Raw genomic sequence first — 20,129 nt, 5'->3', positions numbered from 1 at the left:
TTATATAGTGGAATATCCCCATTACTTACTCCATGTTTGCCTTTTTTACTTTTTGTTTGATTGGCGATTTCATTGCAATAACTGTGTACACGAGTACTTACTATCTATTAACTTTCTAACCCTACAGCACAGTTTCAGAATAGGTCACTTTTACATAACCAGCCTGCTAACAGCGGAAGACAGATGGAAACTGTCCTTGATCATAAGGAGAAGGTTGACGTCATATACCTTTACTTCTCGAAAGCTTTGTATATGTTATATCAATAAGCTCAAACCATCAGGTGTCAAATCACCTTTTATTGATTATCTCACAAAGTGTAAAGTAGTTTATCTGAGACACGTTGCAGACTACGAATACAACGTAGTTAACTCCCCTCTAAAGGTATCCCTAGCTGGAAATATCGAGGAATGTTGATACCCTGTGATCTGACGTCTTATGTTAACTGTGATAAATTGCGTTTGAAGCAAACTTTACATTCGTAACGTTGTAGCGCATTTTCGGCCAATTCGACGAGGACGTTTCCACCTAATCTTCAACTGCTTCATTCTGCCTCACTTAGAGCGCATAAATTCACTGTTACTTCCCGCCCTTCAAAATAATAAGGACACAATGGAAAGTATTTAATGGCGTGGGACCCAAATTCAGGTCTTATGAAGAGCGCCCTCAATCACTGAACCTTTACACAATGGAGTACAGGTATATCAGAGGTGACCTTTTAATGACACATATTCTGCTCCTTGACAGTAGTCAAACGTTAGAGTTCGTGCCAACTGAGCCAGTCTAAGCGACTTTCTGAGAGTTCTGTAAGATAAAACTTGACATATTCTTAAGGACTATTGACATTATCACACTATAATTTACCAATCCTTTCATTCTCCTTCATCGTAAATATACCTAGATTCTTACTTGTTGACATTTGTGATCCATTGCTCCTAGATACCGAATCTCGTTAGGCAGAAGCTTCTTCCATTCCGTCCAGAATCCTTTGGAGCTTATAAGAAACTTGACGACGGTTGAAACGCACCAAAAAATAGTTGAGTTACTGTACTTGACGTGAAGTCGTATTAAACGTTCGAAGACAGAAAACTTTTGTGCCACTTTCCAGTTGCATAACGATAAAAACTGAGCTTTTGTTAAACTCCATAATTTCTGTAGGTCAAGGAGTCAACACAAATTTTAAATTATATATATTTACCCCGGGAATTTTGCACAAATGTTGGGTGTTACAAAGGAAGATGTCATTGAACTACTCAGTTTCATGCTGGACGCTGATTTTAACGAACAAGTATTAAAGTGTTACCCAAAGGTAACTGGTACATTAATAATTAACGCAATGAAACACTTAGGAAATATATAAAATAAACGATATTTGCAACGCACTAACATTTGAGGACTGTCCTACTGAAGTAAGCTGTCTAAAATTTTATTCTTCGCTAAGATTTTGGAGAATTTGAATGGCTTTATGTGTGGGCATTACCCACCGTATATTGCTATTCCCCGTACTCGACATTTATCTTCGTAAGAACAGAATCTGTACAATTATTTTAAATAGGTCGTTGGCCGACTTAGGTCAGCTTATGCTTCAGTCGAAGTTTGCTCGCTGCCGAACAAGATTTGTTGTCCCGTCCTTTTCTTTTAGACACAAGGTTTGTTCAGTTTTGTAGTTTATATAGAATACTTTATTCGACAATTATTGTCTATCATCAATTAACTCACTAGTATACTATACGTATGTTGTTTACAGTCCGTACATATGGAATATCATTAAAAGTAACGTTAACTGACCATCATGAGCGTAGTTTCACACTTTTTCTATGCAACTTCTAAGTCCCAGACGTTGCGAAGACCGATAACTCCTCGTGCCATCTCTTGTCTAATGACCATTACTTTTTATAACTTCAAATGCTCTTTCAGCAATCATGGATGTTCTCGCCTCAGTATAACTGCTGTTGTGCTGTGAAGATCCACAACATATAATGGCACTTGACTAAGCACTGGTACACCGTCTGCCGACGCACATTCATTTAATCTAATCTTTGGCTTGACTGTGACACTTCTACTTCTAATAAAGCTAAGATAGTCAAATCGACATATTTTAGAACGTGGTCGAGTAGCCCGATGAAGGATCTGTCCAGACTATAACAGACTTAGGTTGGTTTGCATTGCATATTTATCAAGCTAAACATCAGATACCAATATGAAGATCAATAGCAATATCTTCACTTATCATACCCGCACACATCCACCCCTGCCCCTGGGAAACCCAGGTATGGCAATATGATCTAATCCACAGTTTCCGACCGTTGTATAAATTGGTAATTTCGTTTCCAAACGTATCAAGGTTCAAGTAGACGTGCAATTTAGATCACATCAGGACACCAAAACTGATTAAAATTTGTAGGATCATTTGGATGTTTATCAGGGTTAAGTGAAAAGTGTTTGAACTTCAAATGCTAGATGTTATCGTCCTCGTCAAAAAGTATGCTATCAAGTTTAATTATCATTGTTATTTAGCGAACCCATGTGCAACGAAATTCAGAATCATTGCTGCATATTTGTATATTGTGACGTTTTGACGTTGTATTCCGATGGCTCTGATGTAAATTTAGTCAATAAAGTTAACTACTTGCTTGAGAATCAAAGGTACGACTTATTGATTAGTACAGCTCGATAGGTGGTATTTACCCCACCACACAGTTTCCTCAGTTCAAAATGTACTCCGTCAGTCCCAGATCGCAGTTGGTCCAGATATAAAAGAGATGGTTTTGCAAGTTTGCGTATCTGGTGAAGACTGAGATTAGTTGCAGATTTCTTCTTGAGACCATTCAATGCAGGGTGTCCAAATATAGGGTAACTCCTTCCATTTGGTGCTATCTTGTCATCCTTTCTGCGCTAACTTTGTTTTGCACCAGGCGGTACCCGTGTTCATCTTAGATACATCTTAGACAAAGTTCTACTTGACAGGTGCTTCTATGTTGCTGAGTCATGTGTGTCAATTAGTGAGTTTGCTGCCGTTCAGCGATTTGTAATAGCAAACTGATGTACTTTCTAAAGCAAGTTCCAAGCTAACTAATTTTATATCCGATAGTTAGTAGGTGTTGAAGGAGATAGAACTATAGAACCAAACATAGACAAGGAGAGGTCGATCTATCTGTTGAATGAACCTTAGAGTTTCAATTAAATTTGATTTTTGATACGTTGGGATTCGTATTGTATGAAATGAATAAACTAGTGAAGGATGTTGTATTCTATTTCCTTGTTTTTTCAAAGATTAGTTTCACCCTTAGTTCTTTGTACCGAATCGATATTTGACGAAACGTGTAAGAGTAAGTTGGGATGAGATAACTCAGTTTATGGTATCCTAGCCAATCGTTGGGTGGAATGGACATATTGTTTGAGTTTTATAGTTCTATTACCAGATCGATAGTCAGCAGTTAACTGATTTACATGTGTTGTTTGATGCCACCCTTTTTTGGTTTGGTGATATCGGGAAACGTTCGCTAATGTTCATCGTTAATGTAGAATTTTACGCCGTACCATATTGGCATTGTATTCCCTTAAACGAAGTCACTTGAGTGATTGCTTATATTTTAGTGAAGGCTAGTTATCTTCTAACTCAGAAATGTTATGTTTCGCGACGTTTACGGATTTTCACAGGTAATAGTAAAAATAGATTACTGTAACTAAGGTAGATCACAGTTTGTTTGTTTGATTTGTGTCACGAAATTTTTGTGTGTTCTTTCATTTCAGAATATATGCCGATGTAGTACTTTAAGCGGCCCATTAGAGTTTTATGGTCGCCAAGTTGCCACAGCTGCAGGTTTGTAAACTTACTTATTCATGTGATGACTAGACAGGCTTTACTTTTGATGGACATGTCAGTAACTCTTCAGGAGGAGAGTTTCCAGATACAAGTTTTGAGTGAGTTTTATTTGCTTAAACAGTTTTTGAGTATCTTTTTTACTGGGAATATATACATCCATTAGGGTTTTACTTAATCAAACTTCAACTATTTTCAATTTTAAGTGTTGAAGGTTCTTGGCTCAGTGCCTCTCATTTTTCTTTAAAACAATGAATTAGTATGCTGAAGAAACTGACTTTTATCTACTTAATATTAGGGTCTAACCTCATTCTATCTACTCTGGTTCAGCTAGCCAGATAGCATCACTGAGCTCCACACGACGTGTAGCTGTTTCTTTTGAGCACAAAACGTGAATTTCCTTTCCAATTTTCTAGCATGTTCAATAATTAACTAAGAATCTCACATGATAAAAATCAGTCAGTTAGTGCTTACATTACGATATATTTGAACCAGACAGATCAGAAAATACATATCAAACAAATTTGAAATAAGTTAAACATATAGCTAGTTCGTTTGATCATTTGATTTTCAACTTATGGGTCACAGTTTAGAATTCTACTCCATTTTATAAATTCTTGATAACCAGATAGCTCGTACATAATAATTGTGACCTATAGTCTACTCCATTAATATTTAAATTATTGTTGAGTTACTCCATTTCTTCGTCAATATTCTGCTCACTGAATTTTTGTATCTTTGACTGGTCTAGTTGTTGATGAATCTGATTTTAATTGTTGATTCTTTCTATAATATCTGAATAACATATGTTCTATTTACAAAATGCTTTCGCACTTCTTAAGGACAGAAAACGGACGTCACAGTTTAGAAAAATTACGTGATGATGATTGTGAATTAATTCGTCGTTTAAATGTCACCTATATTTGTGATTTTATGTTGGAGTACAGAAAGATAAAATGTTGGGTTCCGTAAGTTATTTCGTGATTTTTATTTTGTATTTCATTATTAACAACAAAAGCGTTATTTTTACAATCTTCGAATAACACATTATTCTATCGGACTACTCCCCATATCGGTGCACAATATTTCGTTTTATATTTGTTTTTTAAATGGCTATCTTTTAGTTTTAGGCATCTTAGTTCTACCGACTTCAGTTATTTTCCACTAATTAGTAGTTAAAGCACTTGCATTTAGACGAATAGACAACAGATTCAAATGTGGCTTCATCTATTTCAGTTTTGGCAGTCGGGTATTATCATTAGTCGAGTAAATAAAACTAAGGTTTGTAAATGAGTTACAGATTCCATTGACCTTGTTATAATATTTATAATTCTGTGCATCTTGTTTGTACTGTATTTTTCTTGTATCAGGTTATATTATCATAGCATTATATTTTAGTGAATATATCAATATTGTTTTTTCTAAATTGTTTTATTTACTTAAGTGTCTTACAAAAGTTCGTAGTTTTTAAATATAGCTTTCTCCAAGAACTGATGTTAGTCAGTTGGTGAGCTAAAGTCGTTAAAATCTTGGTTTTCATGAGGATAGTTTTGGGTGTTTTATCTTGGTTTGTTGGCAATCTGCTTTTAACATCTCTGGAAAACTTATTTCAAACTGCCTCAAATGAACTTATGTATTAATATACGCGTTAAATAACTATAAGTAGGACTGTTGAACTACACTAAATGTCCTAAAGAAAATCTTCCTCCCCCCAATGTTATGTCATTTCTTGAAGATCGTATGTCAGTTATATATATATGCTAGTCTTATTTCTTTCGATCGTATAGAATCAGTTCATCAGAAAAGGTGGATCAACAAGGACGCTATAATGATTTCGTAGTCATACCTCTCCCTTATCCTGGCAGCGAATTTTTCCGTATATGGCGTGATTCTGGTTATGCTATGCATCATGTATACTTTGACTGGAATCGGGTAATTATATTGTGACGTTTAAAACATATGTTTTTCCACACAAATATAACCATTTTTAAATTTTTTTGGATTTGATGATGGGGAACTAAGTTATGCTAATTAACATGTAGTTTTCTCTTTCTACATAAGAGTATCTTCTGATCAAGAAACTTAGATCATCTGAACAACTTTCTTACAGTGGGGGCTCCTAGTTGACTGTTTTGTCCTTTGAAAAGCAACCATTTTCGGAAACTTTGATACAACTTCCTGTAAATAAAGTTGTTCTCACTACAACTGACGTTCCCTAGTAGTAATTCACCTTGAAAAACAGTATTTATGATCTTATTTGAACATAAAATGTCTAATTTAGTTCAAGGTCTACACTATTTAAATACGTCCCGAGGTAAAAACGAAGACAGCCCAGAAAGATAAAGAAAATTGACAGGAAGTACATTACCATAGATCTTAAGATTTAGGTGACTATATTTCAAGCAATTTAGTTACATAATTTATCAAACCTCTTTGACTAGGTTTCTATTTACACTCAATTATTAATGTAACACAGATATACTTCGCAGCATAATTCCTCATAAGAACATCTCATCACCAGAAAATAATACTTGATATAAAAATCACTGAAAGAAATATCCATTTGATTATTTCCACTTCATTTTGATTGCTTAACACAACTCAACAATTTTTAAAAGACTTTGGGTCAATACTGCATTATCCTTAAACAAATCAAGTCCATTTTTATGCTGCTATTATTTGCTGTAAATGTGATTTATTTTCTGGTCAAAAAATGTTAGCTTTCATATATCTTGTCTCCCTTCACTCACAAACTGTTCGTAGTTGTGAATGGGTTATGTATTTAGGTAGTACACGTACATTGTAAATACTCGTGTTATTTCAGGGTGTTAAAATAAAAAGCGGTTTTAGTATCATAAGGAAACTTTCATTTTTCTTTGTCTGCATAAAGATATAAATGTTCAATCATAACAGTCTAAACGGCCCACGAATTTTCAATGCTCACCACTTTTTGTACATCAATATGAGTTATCAGTAACAAGCGTTCCGAAGTCGGTGCTTTATACCCAGTAAAATCATCGATTAGCAAAGATTTTACAATATCTTCGTATATTTCAAATAAATAGATACATACTAAGTCATTCTTTAGAAAGTTTCTCCTCTCTATTCAAAGCAATATTCTACTGCGTCCAGTAGGACTATAATCAGTCATACAAATACTACAAAAGTGTAGGTAACCTCAAGAAACTAGTTAATTATGTATATATATATATATATATATATATATATATATATATATATATATATATATATATAATTTCAACACATAGATAATGGTACAAAGAGGCACCAAATACATATGCGCCACACAAATCTCATTCGAAATGTGTGAGGGCTGTGATACTGCCCGGGTGCACAAACCGAAGCAGGTGGTTTTCTTAGGGGCCACACCCCGAGCCTTCGACCTGAAGGTCTGATCCACAAGGCAGTGGAGCATCGTAAGGAGATGCAGTCCCATGGAAGCCGGTGACCAACAATTGGTTCATACGCCATTTGTTCCCGCAGGATACTGGAGCCCATGTTTACCATTGGTTTTGAATCCGGTTAAATCGCCGGACATTCGCTTTTCATTCTCTCAATTTCGTAAACAACAGTGATGCTACGAGAAGGCAGTGAGTAGGACTTCCTTGGCAGAGGCTATATACGCGTGGCCGTGTGAGAGCATTTCGAGAGGGAGAGCGGACTCTCCCCACTCTCGGCCGTACCAGGGCATTTATATATATATATATAGAGAGAGAGAGAGAGATTTTGACCCTGTTAATTATCACGCGACAAAACCGCCAATCAGAACGTCGACTTATACAATCTTAGCCTTGTGCCAAACCAATGGCGCATTAACCAGCACGAGCAGCCTAGAGTCAACTCTGAATCTTCGCGTAGCCCTACCCGTTCGAGTCCATAATACAATCTCAGCTTCTACTGTATTAATCACGTAGTTCATACGTACGCAATTTATATACAAGCAAATTAGACCACATCACACCACAAAATAGAAAATAACAATTATAAACGATCTAGCCAAAGTAAGCTGTGAATGTGAATGTAACTAATAGACTGGGTATAACTTGGGATTAGTAAGTCGTATAATAGCAGCCAATAGGTCAAATAAAAGCTTGTGATAAAAGGAATATGAATATACATATAATAGTTATCCAATAGAAATATATGTAATAATAGTACATAAATAATTTATAGTAGTTACTTACTTACAACTGTTACGCTTTGTGGAGAAACATCCCGCTCACCAGCATTCTCCATCCAATCCTTTCCAGTTGTTTCCACTTGCTATTCATCTTTTTGATGTCTGCTTGCAATGTTCGACGCAGTGTATTTGGCCTTTCTCTTTTTCGTTTCCCTTCAGAATTCCAAGTTAGCGCCTGCTTCGTGATGCAGTTTGGTGATTTCCGTAATGTATGTCACATCTACTTTCTACGTCTTTTCCTAATTTCCTTTTCAGTTGCTTGATTCTCTCCCATATTATACTGTTGCTGATGGTATCCGGCCAACGGATATTGAGTATCTTGAGCAGACAACTGTTTAAAAATACTCATACCTTTTTGATTATGGTTATAGTAGTTCTCCAAGTTTCAGCTCAGTACAGTAGAACTGTGTTGACGTTCGTATTGAAGATTCTCACTTTGATATTGGTTGACAGTTGTTTTAGTCATCAGAATTGATTACCTCAAGTGGTGTTCGTCAGGGCTGTCCACTCTCTCCATTCTTGTTCAACTTTGTGGTCGACGTACTTTTAGAGATAACACTCTCCTCATCTGACTTTACAGGGGTTGAACTTCTACCAGGAGGTTCACATGTTGACTTAGAATATGCTGATGACATAGTTTTATTTGGCGAAGACGCTGACAAAATGCAGAGTCCTATGACCGCTCTAAGCAACAATGCAAGCATGTTCGGGATGCGATTCTCCCTCTCGAAATGTAAAATGTTGCTTCAGGATTGGGTTGCATTGACACCCGAACTAATGGTAGGGAGTGAAGTAATTGGGCGTGTCGATCGCTTCACTTATCTTGGAAGTCTCATCAGCCCTTGTGGTCTGGTGTGTGACGAAATCTCAGCACGGAAACAGAAGGCTGGACTAGTTTTTGCCAACTTGCGTCATTTATGGCGTAGGAGAGATATCCGTCGATCAACCAAAGGACGTGTTTACTGCGCAGCAGTTCGTTCCGTCCTACTTTATGGCAGTGAAACATGGCCGGTAAGAATAGAGGATATTCGTACGTTACTTGTATTTGATCATAGGTGTCCTCGAAATATTGCTCGTATATCATGGGACTATCGAGTAAGTAACGCAGTTGTTAGGAAACGAGTACTAGGTAAGGATAGCAAATCAATTGATGAAGTAGTGAAACTTCATCAGTTGAGATGGCTGGGACACGTGTTACGTATGCCCAACCACCGACTGCCTCGACGTGCGATGTTCAGTGGTATAGGAGTAGGTTGGAAGAAAGCTAGGGGCGGCCAGACCAAAACATGACACAAGTCCATGAAGTCACTGACAAGTGAACTGAGTCATGTTGGTAGGTGTAGACTACCTGGTTGGGGACCGCGAGATGATAGCAACCGATGGTTAGAGACCCTGAATGACATGGCTCAAAATCGTTTGCAATGGCGCAGGTGCATCCACTCTTTGTGTTCTCCCAAATTTTGATCTCCTTATTCCTCCTTGTCTCTTTTTTTCCCTTCCCAAATTTATTTCACTGTATTATACTCCTTGAATAACATCTTCAGACCCTAATCTTTCCGATTACTGCTTATACTCTTACTACCTCTACCACTATGGGGTTTGAATCGACCACTGCATCTCTGTGCTAATGTGGCGTGGCAACTCGAACTGATGTACGTACGTACAAGTTCTACGTTGTTACTGACTGACTGACTGACAGTTGTTTTGAGTTCTGTATGTTCTTCAATTGTAGGAATGTTGACCTTACTTTGCCAATCCTCTCGTTTACGTCTGCATTCGATCCTCCTCATTCATCTATGATATTCATGTAGGTTTAAGATTCCACCTCTTCCGGATTTTCTCCATCAAGCGTGATTGTGTTGTTGTTCTCCGTGTTGAATTTGGGGGTCTTGAATTTTCCCTTGTGTATGTTGAAACCTACTGATCCATAGGCTTCTGCTACACTAATTGTCTTCATCTGCATTTGTTAGTGTGTATGGATAAAATAGCTAGGTGATCTGCGAGGTCCAAATCACCCAGTTCCATCCAAGCTGTCCATTGTATTCTGTGCTTTCCTTGAGATATGGAGGACTTCATAGTTCAGTCATTCACCAGAAGAAAGAGGAAGGGGGAAAGTAAGCATCCTTGTCTGACACCAGTATGTAGATAGTTAATTAGTACAACTATTCACTAAAATTGCACGTATAATGCCCGGTCTCTGCATGAAACTGTATATATCTGCTTATGTTTGGCTTCAAATTATCAGAACTTCCCGTTAATGTATGGGAATTATTTTATTTTCTCTATCAAACTATTTTAATTTCATTTCCATACCTAGTATTTTTAAATCGATGAAATTAAGTGAAAACTGTATTTGATAAACTGGTTAGTAAATGACCAGGTTAAAATTTACTATAATATATTTGGGTGATGGGAATTCAAAAGGCATGGAATAACACAATTGCTTCTTTTTCAACATCAGCGACATATAGTTGGAATCTCTTAAACTGGTGATTTCGCAAATATAGAAGATTAAGATTATTCGTAACTGTTGTTTTCATCTAAAAAGTAACATAAACCTGATTGTTTGTTAGTCTATTCTTATGTAATATTCACAACAAATAGGTATTGAGTAAAACATTAGTTCATTATATATCGTAATTCTGTTATTGTGAAAATGTAACGTAGAAATCTGTAAATAATGTATACGATATAATCAAATATCATGTATTTAGGATAGCAACTATGAAATTAGTACGTTGAAAGTGAACATTTCTTCCCATTAAAGAAATGAATACCGATCAAATGTTAATAGTATCAACTAACCGAACTTTATAATGTCTAAAGTGTAATGTGACCATTTTTAGTTCCTGGTCTAAGAATGCTTTGTGGTCACTGAACTGTACAAATTAACATCTTAGTGTACTGCATTTGTTGTTAAATGGGTCAAGGTAGTCAACAAGAGTAATGGTAAACCTAATTTTTCATGATTTTGTCTGGCGTAAGTTACTATTCGAAGACTTATTTGGATACTTAATCGAGAACTGCACGACATATAGTCCCTATTGTAATATGTCAAAAAGAACATCTCTGACTACATTCTTAACAAACTTGTAGTTAGTTGTTTTTGTAGGAAATATTATTTGAAACATTTCTTTATACTGTTTACAGTAGTTTAAGTGGAACTGCAATCTATGGACGAACCAATCCGATTTAAGACGGTGACACTCGAATTTTGATGCAGAATCAATCAATCCATTTGGCTAAATAGCATTTGGGCATCATGGTTGATGTCAGTCCGTGATGTGAACCCTAATTCTAGTCCCTGACCCTAAAATCTAACTTCTGATCCTGATTACCCACACTAATATATAACGTTATTTTTACAACAGGAAGTGGTCAAAGTTTCTCCAGGTCAATTCACGATCGCTCAAAGGTAATCTGTAGATTACATTCTCGCCATTGTTTATTTTCAGTTTTAGTAAATTGTATTCTGTTTCAGCGTTGGGATTTTCAAATTACTATTCCTACCTTTTGGCTGTCGTTTGATTTGTTTTATGTTGTAGTCAGGAGTTGAGGTGTCCGTCAATCCAAACCTTATACCGAAAACTCTGTTTTCTTGCTCAGTAGAATGGGACTTGTACAAGGTTGGTTTAATTCTAATAAAACTACGTGTTACTTTCATTGAGCTTATTCACATAATATTTCATTTCTAAGCTATGTATTGTATTTTAACCAAAAGCAAGTGGATTTATGGACAAGATATTGAACTGGTGGATGTAGGATGGTTGAATGATGACTGCTTTTGAAAACCAGATTTATGATGCTAAACCTTTAAATGACCAAAGATCAAAGAACCACCTAACTGGTCGGTAAAGTCCCTTTTTCAGCGAACGAAAATCATGCTCATTTTCAAAGGTTAAGGTAGAGTAAACATTACTTAGTTAATTTAGTAAGGGGAAGTAGTCTATAACTGGTTGTTTCACATACTAACTACCAACTTACTTTCTTACCGATATATAACATTCATTCTCATAGTAGAACAACAGTATAGTGATCTGTCACGAATGTTATATTATTTCAACCTGGCTCCACTTATAGTCAATTGTCAGCAGATTAATTAGAATAAAACCATTGGATTCCAAACAATTATACCGGCAGAAATGTGAGATTTAAAGGAGATCCTAAAATAACATTTGAGAACATTAGATCATTATTTATAATAGTTCAATCTTTGGCATATAAATGAAGATAGAAAACGAATGCACAAACGAAACACTGAAATTTATTAATTTCAAATTATCTGCGAATTCAACCAAGAAACATTTACCCTAACACATAATAAATGTCCTTGTCTTTTCATGTCACATTTTTGGCCAGCTATTGTTAACATTTTTTAATTTATAATTTTTAAACCAATAAATTGTGTTGTGGGAAACCGGAGATTTAGTAAAAATGATAAATAACTTAATCGTTTTAAACCTACATATATAAGACGTCAAAATTATTGGTTGTCTATATAATGATATTTTATTTTCCACTGAACTACGTATTGTAACAACTAGTAGTTGGTTCTTATCTCAGGGACTTTTATCCCTTTCATGATCAGTCACGTCACGAGTGAACCTTTTCTCAAAAGTGATACAATCCATTAAGTTTTTATAACTTTCTGTATGAACAATTGGATTTCCCCATCGGTCTTTCCTATCCAGAGTGAATATGGCGACAAAGTCGCTCTACCTTCACTACTTCGTAGCTTTCATTTTTTGTACCCTTTATACTCCTGTTTTCGAACTAAAAACTGATAGAATCCCCAGTTGAGTTCCATTTTTCATGGAGCAAACTCTGAAGATGTCATCTGGAACGTTCAAGAATGCTTTTCAGTCAAATCATTTGGCTCAGAACGTAACGGTACTAAAATATTTTCCAGCGTCTTATCCAATAATTTTTTCACGAGGAAATTAACTCTCTCTTAAATGTGGTTTTATCTACACATTATCTCTTACTAACTCTGTTTAATGGCGATGTGGATCTGTTGCCTGGAGAAAGACTTCTCGACCTTGAGTATGCGGATGATATTGTCTTACTGTGCGATAATGCCCAAGCCACGCAATCCGCACTTAACCAGTTGGCAATCATTGTCCGCAGGTATGATATGTGCTTTGCATCTTCGAAGTGCAAAGTACTTTTGTAAGACTGGCAGGATTCTAGTCCTATACTCACCCTGGATGGTGAGCAGATAGAAGTAGTCGAGAAGTTCGTGTATCTAGGTAGCTGCATAATTGCTGGTGGTGGCGTGAGTGATGAGACCATTGCACGTATAGTGAAAGCCAGAGCGGCTTATGCCAATCTGGGCCATCTTCGGCGCCTTCGTGATGTTAGTCTGGCTGTAAAAGGTTGGATCTACAATGCGTCGGTGAGAGCAGTTCTGCTCTATGCTTGTGAAACCTGGCCTCTCCGAGTTGAGGATGTTAGACGACTCTGTGTTTGATCATCGTTGTCTCCGAAGGATCGCTGACTTCCAGTGGCAACACCATGTTAGTAATGCAGAGGTTCGGCATCGTGTGTTCGGGCACAGAGATGGTAATGCAATCAGTGTCACAATCTTGAAACACCGACTTCGGTGGCTTGGACATGTTCTGCGAATGTCGTCCCAGAGAATTCCACGTCGTGCATTATTTGCCGATTCTGGGACTGGTTGGAAAAAGCGGAGAGGTGGTCAGTATATGACATGGTGTCGTGGTATGAAAGAAAGCTGCAAAGGGCTGGCCTGTGTTGGTCCTTCACGACTCCCTGGCTGTAGTCCTAGAGATGGTGCAACACAGTGGCTAGAGACGTTGTCAGATATGGCTCAGAATAGAAGCCAGTGGCGATCCTGCCGTAACCTTTTACTTTCTTCATAAAAAGTGGTTGTATCTTCCTTATCTGAAAGATTTCTTCTGATTATACCTTTCCGTTTCCTTCATTATTACTATTATTATTGTTATTACACTACCTTACACTAATCTGTTTGTTATTGTTTTTTTGTTTTCTCTTCGAATTCTCATTGTTTTGTGTGGCGCGTATATATTTGGTGCCCTCTTGTACCAATATTTATGTGTTCAAATAAATAAATGATAAATAAATACTCTGTTTACAAGTACTATGGAAGAAAATGTTATATATTAATTGTTAACATTCCTTTTTGATTTCATTAGCTATGTTCTCAATCTAATTATGAATAACTGTTTATGAGTTTTATCAGTTCAAAATGTATACTATCGCCAACTTGAAACTAACTAGTTAAATATATTGTTTTCTAATAATATATTTCAGTCCTGGGATATATATACAATTACTGTGAACTACATGAAATTGCTTCTTGGATTACTTTACGAAGGTAATCATCATCTTCATACATATTGGTCAATTTTTGTTGCTTTAAAAATAAATTTACTTACAACGTACAACAACTAAAGATGTGTTCCTTTTTTTTCTTGGAAAACTGTTTCACCTAAAACTGGGACCGGTAGTTTTTGTGGTTAGAACATCCAGCTTTGAACTACTTGTTTGTAGGTTTGAGCCTCATTCTGTACTTAACGAAGACTTGGTGGGGATAACCAATTTGTTTTTTAATGCACAATCATATGCACAACGTCTCTTAAAAGCTTCATTCATGTTGTTATCTTGATTGCTTTCAGTTTCTTTCTCTCTTCTCTTCATTTCAATCTTCTCAACCTTCTGCTTGCAGACATTCCACTTCCGACTGGTGATACATACTACGTATATCTGCAAACATAGGTAGCATACACCACAATTCCATTTACTAATTTGGGTAGCCCGACAATTTTTTTGCCTTTCACTCAATGTGTGTAGTTGAAAGTCGAGTACATAAACCTATACTTGATAAAGTCAATAATTTTACCTGAATTTGCGTTTTTTTTAAGGAAAAGCAATTAGTTTGTTGAATTCTTACGTTCTCCTTTGTATTTTCAATCGAAATATAACTTTATCCATTTATCCGTATTCAACAAAATAGAATTTAAAATAACATAATATCAGAATGACTGTTCACTGAAAAAAAAAGAAATATGAACTAAAAACAATTCTTTGAACTAGTTATAACTTGGTGTTTGAAAATACACTGACATATGTACTCAAATCTTAGCCATTTCATTTCAGGTTCATATCCTGATATTATTTGTCCCTGTGTAAAGACTAATTACTTGTACTTTGACATATAGGTAGATGTTAGTATTCTCGATCTTAAGCTACATATTTCGTATAATGGTTGCCCAACTGGGATAGTTGGAATGTGATTCGTACTTGTGATTTCCTGAGCGAAAATTTCATATATATTATGCCTTGTGTACGTTGATAAATAAAGATGGCTTTCGTTAAAAGCATGGAATATAATACTCAGGTTTTGGATTCTTTGGGTGAAACATCTATTTTTATTGAAGTTTTCATCATCTTTGTGAGGTTTGTAATTATTAAACATTCCATATAAACAGATCAATATTAAGAGTTTGTTTGACCCATTCTTGGTCAATCAGCGCTAGTGGATAAGTGGAAAAGGCCCTAGAATCTTGTGTAAAATTATGAATATAATAAGTTTTTCTGACTGTGATTCACTTCCATTCAACTTAATTTATTTGGGACATAATTACGTACCTGTCCAAGCCGTGTTCTGATTTTGGGGACTAGTCGAGTGAAGTGTCCGAAGAATACTAAGTCATAAGAGTATTAGGATCGGATAATAAAAGACTTACCAACGATCGTTTATTATTTCTTTACTTAGCTAATTAATTGGATCTATTTCAGAATATTTATTAATTTTTGAATTAGTTAGGCACTGAAGTTGTAAAATATTCTCCAGTCATTTTATGTTGCATCTTTCTAGGTCCAAATCCTCCACATATTTATCCACATACATTGGTATGGCATAAACTACTTCATCGTGTTTAGGTTCAAAAGGTTTTTAAACAAATAAGGATTCAGAATCCACTTATTCGGTTCAGTGTTCTGTACTGTTGTACTAGTTTATCTTATCTATAATATTCAACTCGTCCTTCGTTGTTGTACTAATCCAAACATCGTTATCACTGTACATGTATGGACTTTTCAAATTACTTACGAATATTCAACATTAAGTGAAATCAGCCTCGTTACCGAGACATATGTATTGCAGAATTTATCTTATTTTCACTTTTTATTAAAGTTGGTTTTTTCATAGATCTCAGTAATGTGTGCACCTCAATTTGTAACTCCGAAATCGGCTGTGATTCGCACTATACAAATAAGACTGATGTAGATGAAGATTCTTATTGTCCCTCGAAAAATACAACAACAGTTGTTTTAACGGTGAGTAGCTGGTACAATTTACTGGAAATTATGAATCGCACGACGCAAGTGAGACTAAGAAGACGATAGACGAGAGTTTATATGACACTCAAAATTGATCTGAAATACACCTCTTTTTGTGTTTTAGTAACAGTGATGAGTAGTCAGATTCCCGTAAATTAAACTAAATAGTACTTTAATCAATGCACAACCTACTGCATAAATATAAATTTACATCGTAAAGTTTTCTGTAAGTAGCAGATATAACTAATAAAATTACTCCTTAAAATGTGATTACATGTCGTAGGTGATTTGAAAAAGAAACTCATTTTGTAGGTCACTAATCCTCTAACTGAAGTCTTGAGCATCATATCAGATTGGTTATATTGATTACAGTTGCATAGGTCAATAGACTATCTGGTGTGTATTTGAACTAAATATAAATTTAAAAGGGCCTAAAAAATATCATTTCCTTATCGTAAATTGCACATTAGACGTTGAACTTTAAAATATTTGAGCCCATAGAATTTCTAAAACTTTTATATTTTGACTGAATATCATCTTTCAACAGGATCATACTACTCTTTAGTGGAATACTGAGAATTAAATATAGCATGAAATTTTAAGTTATTACTTATTGTGTTCAAAAACATGAACAGTTTGTAGACAAGTATTTGTCAGGTCTTATCGGTACAATAAACCAATCCAATCAGCTAACACTAGAAAAAATAACAACATAAAAGTATATGACAGTGGAACTACTGACATTATCAATCGAAGTATTAATGTTAGAAGCAATCATTCAAAGTATTTTTTTAACTGTACAACTTGAAATCATACTTAACAATGCATGGTAGCCAGAAACGTTCGAATACTTTGTTTGATTTCTTGAATGATTTCCGGTTTTTCATCGAACGTTTTCGACCATTTCGACGGTCTCATAACTTGTTAATAAAATGTCTTAGTTATTCAACCTTTTTCGCTATACTTTGGTTAGAGACCCTGAATGGCATGGCTCAAAATCGTTTGCAATGGCACAAGTGCATACACTCTTTGTGTTCTCCCAAATTCTAATCTTCTGAATTCTTAATGCCCCTTATTCTCTTTCCAAATTTATTTCACTGTATTATACTCCTTGAATAACATCTTCAGACCCTAATGTTTCCGATTACTGCTTATACTCTTACTACCTCTACCGCTACGGAATTTGAGTTGACAACTGCATCTCTGTGCTAATGTGGTATGGCAACTCGAACTGATGTACGTACGTACGAAGTTCTACGTTGTTACTGACTGCTATACTTCACCATATACTATTGTAGGTATAATTAGAAAACTGGTTTCAACTTATACAGTTTTAACGGGGAACAAATTTCGACTAGCTTCAAACTTGATTATTATTATATAGTCACGAACGACGATTTAATTATAATTAAGGCTATTAAAACATATGACTGAGTGAATATATAAATTTTATTTCGTCATAAAAATAGCACTCACGACGCCATCTAGCATAACATTTAATACTTTATAGTTTATTTTGTATGTAAGAGTCTCATGAAATCATCTTAGTCTTGACTAGATATAAATAAATATTGATTTTTACACTTGTCATCTATTAAATTAATTTTTCAATTTATTCACAATCCTCATTTATTATTATTATTAATAGGTGCTGGAGGCTTACTATTACATTGTGTTTCTGGATGGGATCGTACACCATTGTTTATTTGTCTACTTCGCTGTTTACTTTGGGCTGATGATTTAATGCATTGTAGTTTAACACCTATTCAAATGTTATATCTTACTCTTGGATATGATTGGTTCTTGTTTGGTCATAAATTGAAAACACGTATGGAATTGGGTGAAGAAATACTCCGATTTACTTTTCAATTTATCGGTGAAATGGCTAAATGTACAGAATTATCACTTCGCAGAGTGTATGTGTTGATGGCGTCTTCATTTCGAGTATTGCTCTTTATCTTATTATTTTTCTGTCAACCATGTACTCTTGTTGTTTTCACCACTGACTGACCTTTGTTAAACAGTAACTGAAAACCATCAAATACTGAATATTCATCGAGATCATTAGCCGATCAATGTTAGACCATCATTGCAAACCTGGAAGCACTGGACGACCATTACATCCTACCATGGGACTCCTCAGCAGTGTGTATTCACGATCCCGCACATGGGATTGGATTTTTGCTTAATATTGTATGGGCTGGAACTATTATAAGTTTTATCTCTAAAAGCATGTCTGTGACAAATATATATAAAACCGTGGAAAGAGGATAACCCTGACGAACATTACCTATAGCAATCAATTTCTATGGCAGTTTTCTATAAGCTCTGACTCAACCAGAAGTGTTCGAGTAAAGATCCTGTACAAGGTCAATTTACTTCTTTGGCACGCCTTTTAGTGACAGACACTGCCATAAAACCTCACTATCAAATTAGTCGGGTGCTGTCTTAAGGAATATAATTATAGTCAGATGTCCAATAGTATAGCTGTGTCCCAGAACCTGCCTATAGGTGAATATTTGGTCTATACATCCACGTCCAGGTCTGAAACCAGCCTGGTTTTCTCGAGTTTGCTATTCAAGAGCTCTAGTTATACGTCGAAGTATTATTGAGGCTAATATTTTAGACACTACTAGTTAAACTGTCGTGAGATATCAACTCACTGAAGACAATGGTGTACGGTGGCGCAACTTCGTGGATTGGTCGAAGTTAGACATGAACACCGTTGTATGCCGGCTCAGTGGTCTAATGGTTAGGCGTCGTGCGCGAGGTTGATAGGTCCTGGGTTCGGATCTCGTGGGGTCGTGGATGTGCACTCTCGAGGAGTCCCATACTAAGACGGAACGGCCATCCAGTGCTTCCAGGTTTTCCATGGTGGTATAGCTTCAATTGACTCGTGATTTCAACTAATGTGATTCCTGTCTGTTTGTTACAAGAGAATTTTTTCCCTTTCTTGTAGACTGGGTCGAATAGCGGTCGGGTCAAATGAAATTAAGTTCAGTTCCCAGATTTTAGCTAAGTTCTCAGTTAATTTAACTGCTAAAACGGGACCACCATCCTTAGAAATCTCAGTAGATAATCTATCAGTTTTCCCTGCTTTCCCTTGCTCTGGATTACTTATAGCCTTTTCAACATCATTAAGATTTTGAAGAATCATATCAATCAGTTATTTCTTCTTGATATGAAACTCCTCACCAGTATCTATCAACGACTCCAGTGGGAGAGAACGCCGAACATTCAGGTCTTTCAAGAACCTCCACAAACCGCTCATGTTAATATTAATCATGTATCTACCAATGGTCGGTTTCGGGGAGACAATTTCCTAATTTCTATTGAGAAACCATGGCCTGTGGGTTCCACTTATTTTGGAGTGAGACATCCACTTCACCTAATATTGCCATTAGATAATGGTCGCACATTATCACCAATTGGTTAGATTTAGACTTATAAGCCACTGGATGACGATTCAGCAATCTAAGTTTTAAGCCTTAACCATAAGAATCGCGTATTTTTATGTTCGACCATCATCAAGTTTGTTAGTGTGCTCTACCAAGGACCTTATACACAAAATAGCTTCCTGATTTTCATCGATTCCCGAACTAAGGTCAGTTCATGAAGTACACTACAACATTGAAAACTCCCCACAAACCCCCTATACTAAAGCTGTTTTGATGATTTGTGTTTTTGGTTTTTTACAGCTATGATATTCACGTTACTGATGGGTCTAAAAGTTCAGGTAATTCGTAATTTCTTTTGTTAAGATCAGTTCTTGATATAAACTA

At 35.9% G+C, this 20,129-nt stretch overlaps 1 protein-coding gene across 3 annotated transcripts in view; it reads left to right on the top strand.

The window, feature by feature from the left end:
- The first annotated feature begins 1,121 nt into the window (after window positions 1–1,121).
- MTMR14_1 (Myotubularin- protein 14) overlaps window positions 1,122–20,129 on the top strand; it is a 28,173-nt gene continuing 9,165 nt past the window's right edge. Inside the window, exons 1-12 of one of the 3 annotated variants that reach the window (XM_051212199.1) lie at window positions 1,122–1,307; window positions 1,348–1,407; window positions 1,440–1,519; window positions 1,554–1,647; window positions 3,752–3,821; window positions 3,859–3,922; window positions 4,664–4,789; window positions 5,609–5,753; window positions 11,568–11,648; window positions 14,317–14,380; window positions 17,996–18,263; window positions 20,046–20,083. In XM_051212199.1, the coding sequence (XP_051072352.1) occupies window positions 1,215–1,307; window positions 1,348–1,407; window positions 1,440–1,519; window positions 1,554–1,647; window positions 3,752–3,821; window positions 3,859–3,922; window positions 4,664–4,789; window positions 5,609–5,753; window positions 11,568–11,648; window positions 14,317–14,380; window positions 17,996–18,263; window positions 20,046–20,083 (1,183 nt within the window). In that variant the 5' untranslated portion in view covers window positions 1,122–1,214. Of the gene's footprint in view, window positions 1,308–1,347; window positions 1,408–1,439; window positions 1,520–1,553; window positions 1,648–3,751; window positions 3,822–3,858; window positions 3,923–4,663; window positions 7,045–7,323; window positions 20,084–20,129 lie in introns of those variants that run through there. The other 2 variants (XM_051212201.1, XM_051212200.1) reach the window with 2 other exon arrangements.

The sequence above is a fragment of the Schistosoma haematobium genome, chromosome ZW (genome assembly GCF_000699445.3).
Source record: "Schistosoma haematobium chromosome ZW, whole genome shotgun sequence".
Lineage (NCBI taxonomy): Eukaryota > Metazoa > Platyhelminthes > Trematoda > Strigeidida > Schistosomatidae > Schistosoma > Schistosoma haematobium.
The sequence above is the reverse complement of the archived record's forward strand: the minus strand, read 5'-3'. Positions and strand labels throughout refer to the sequence as shown.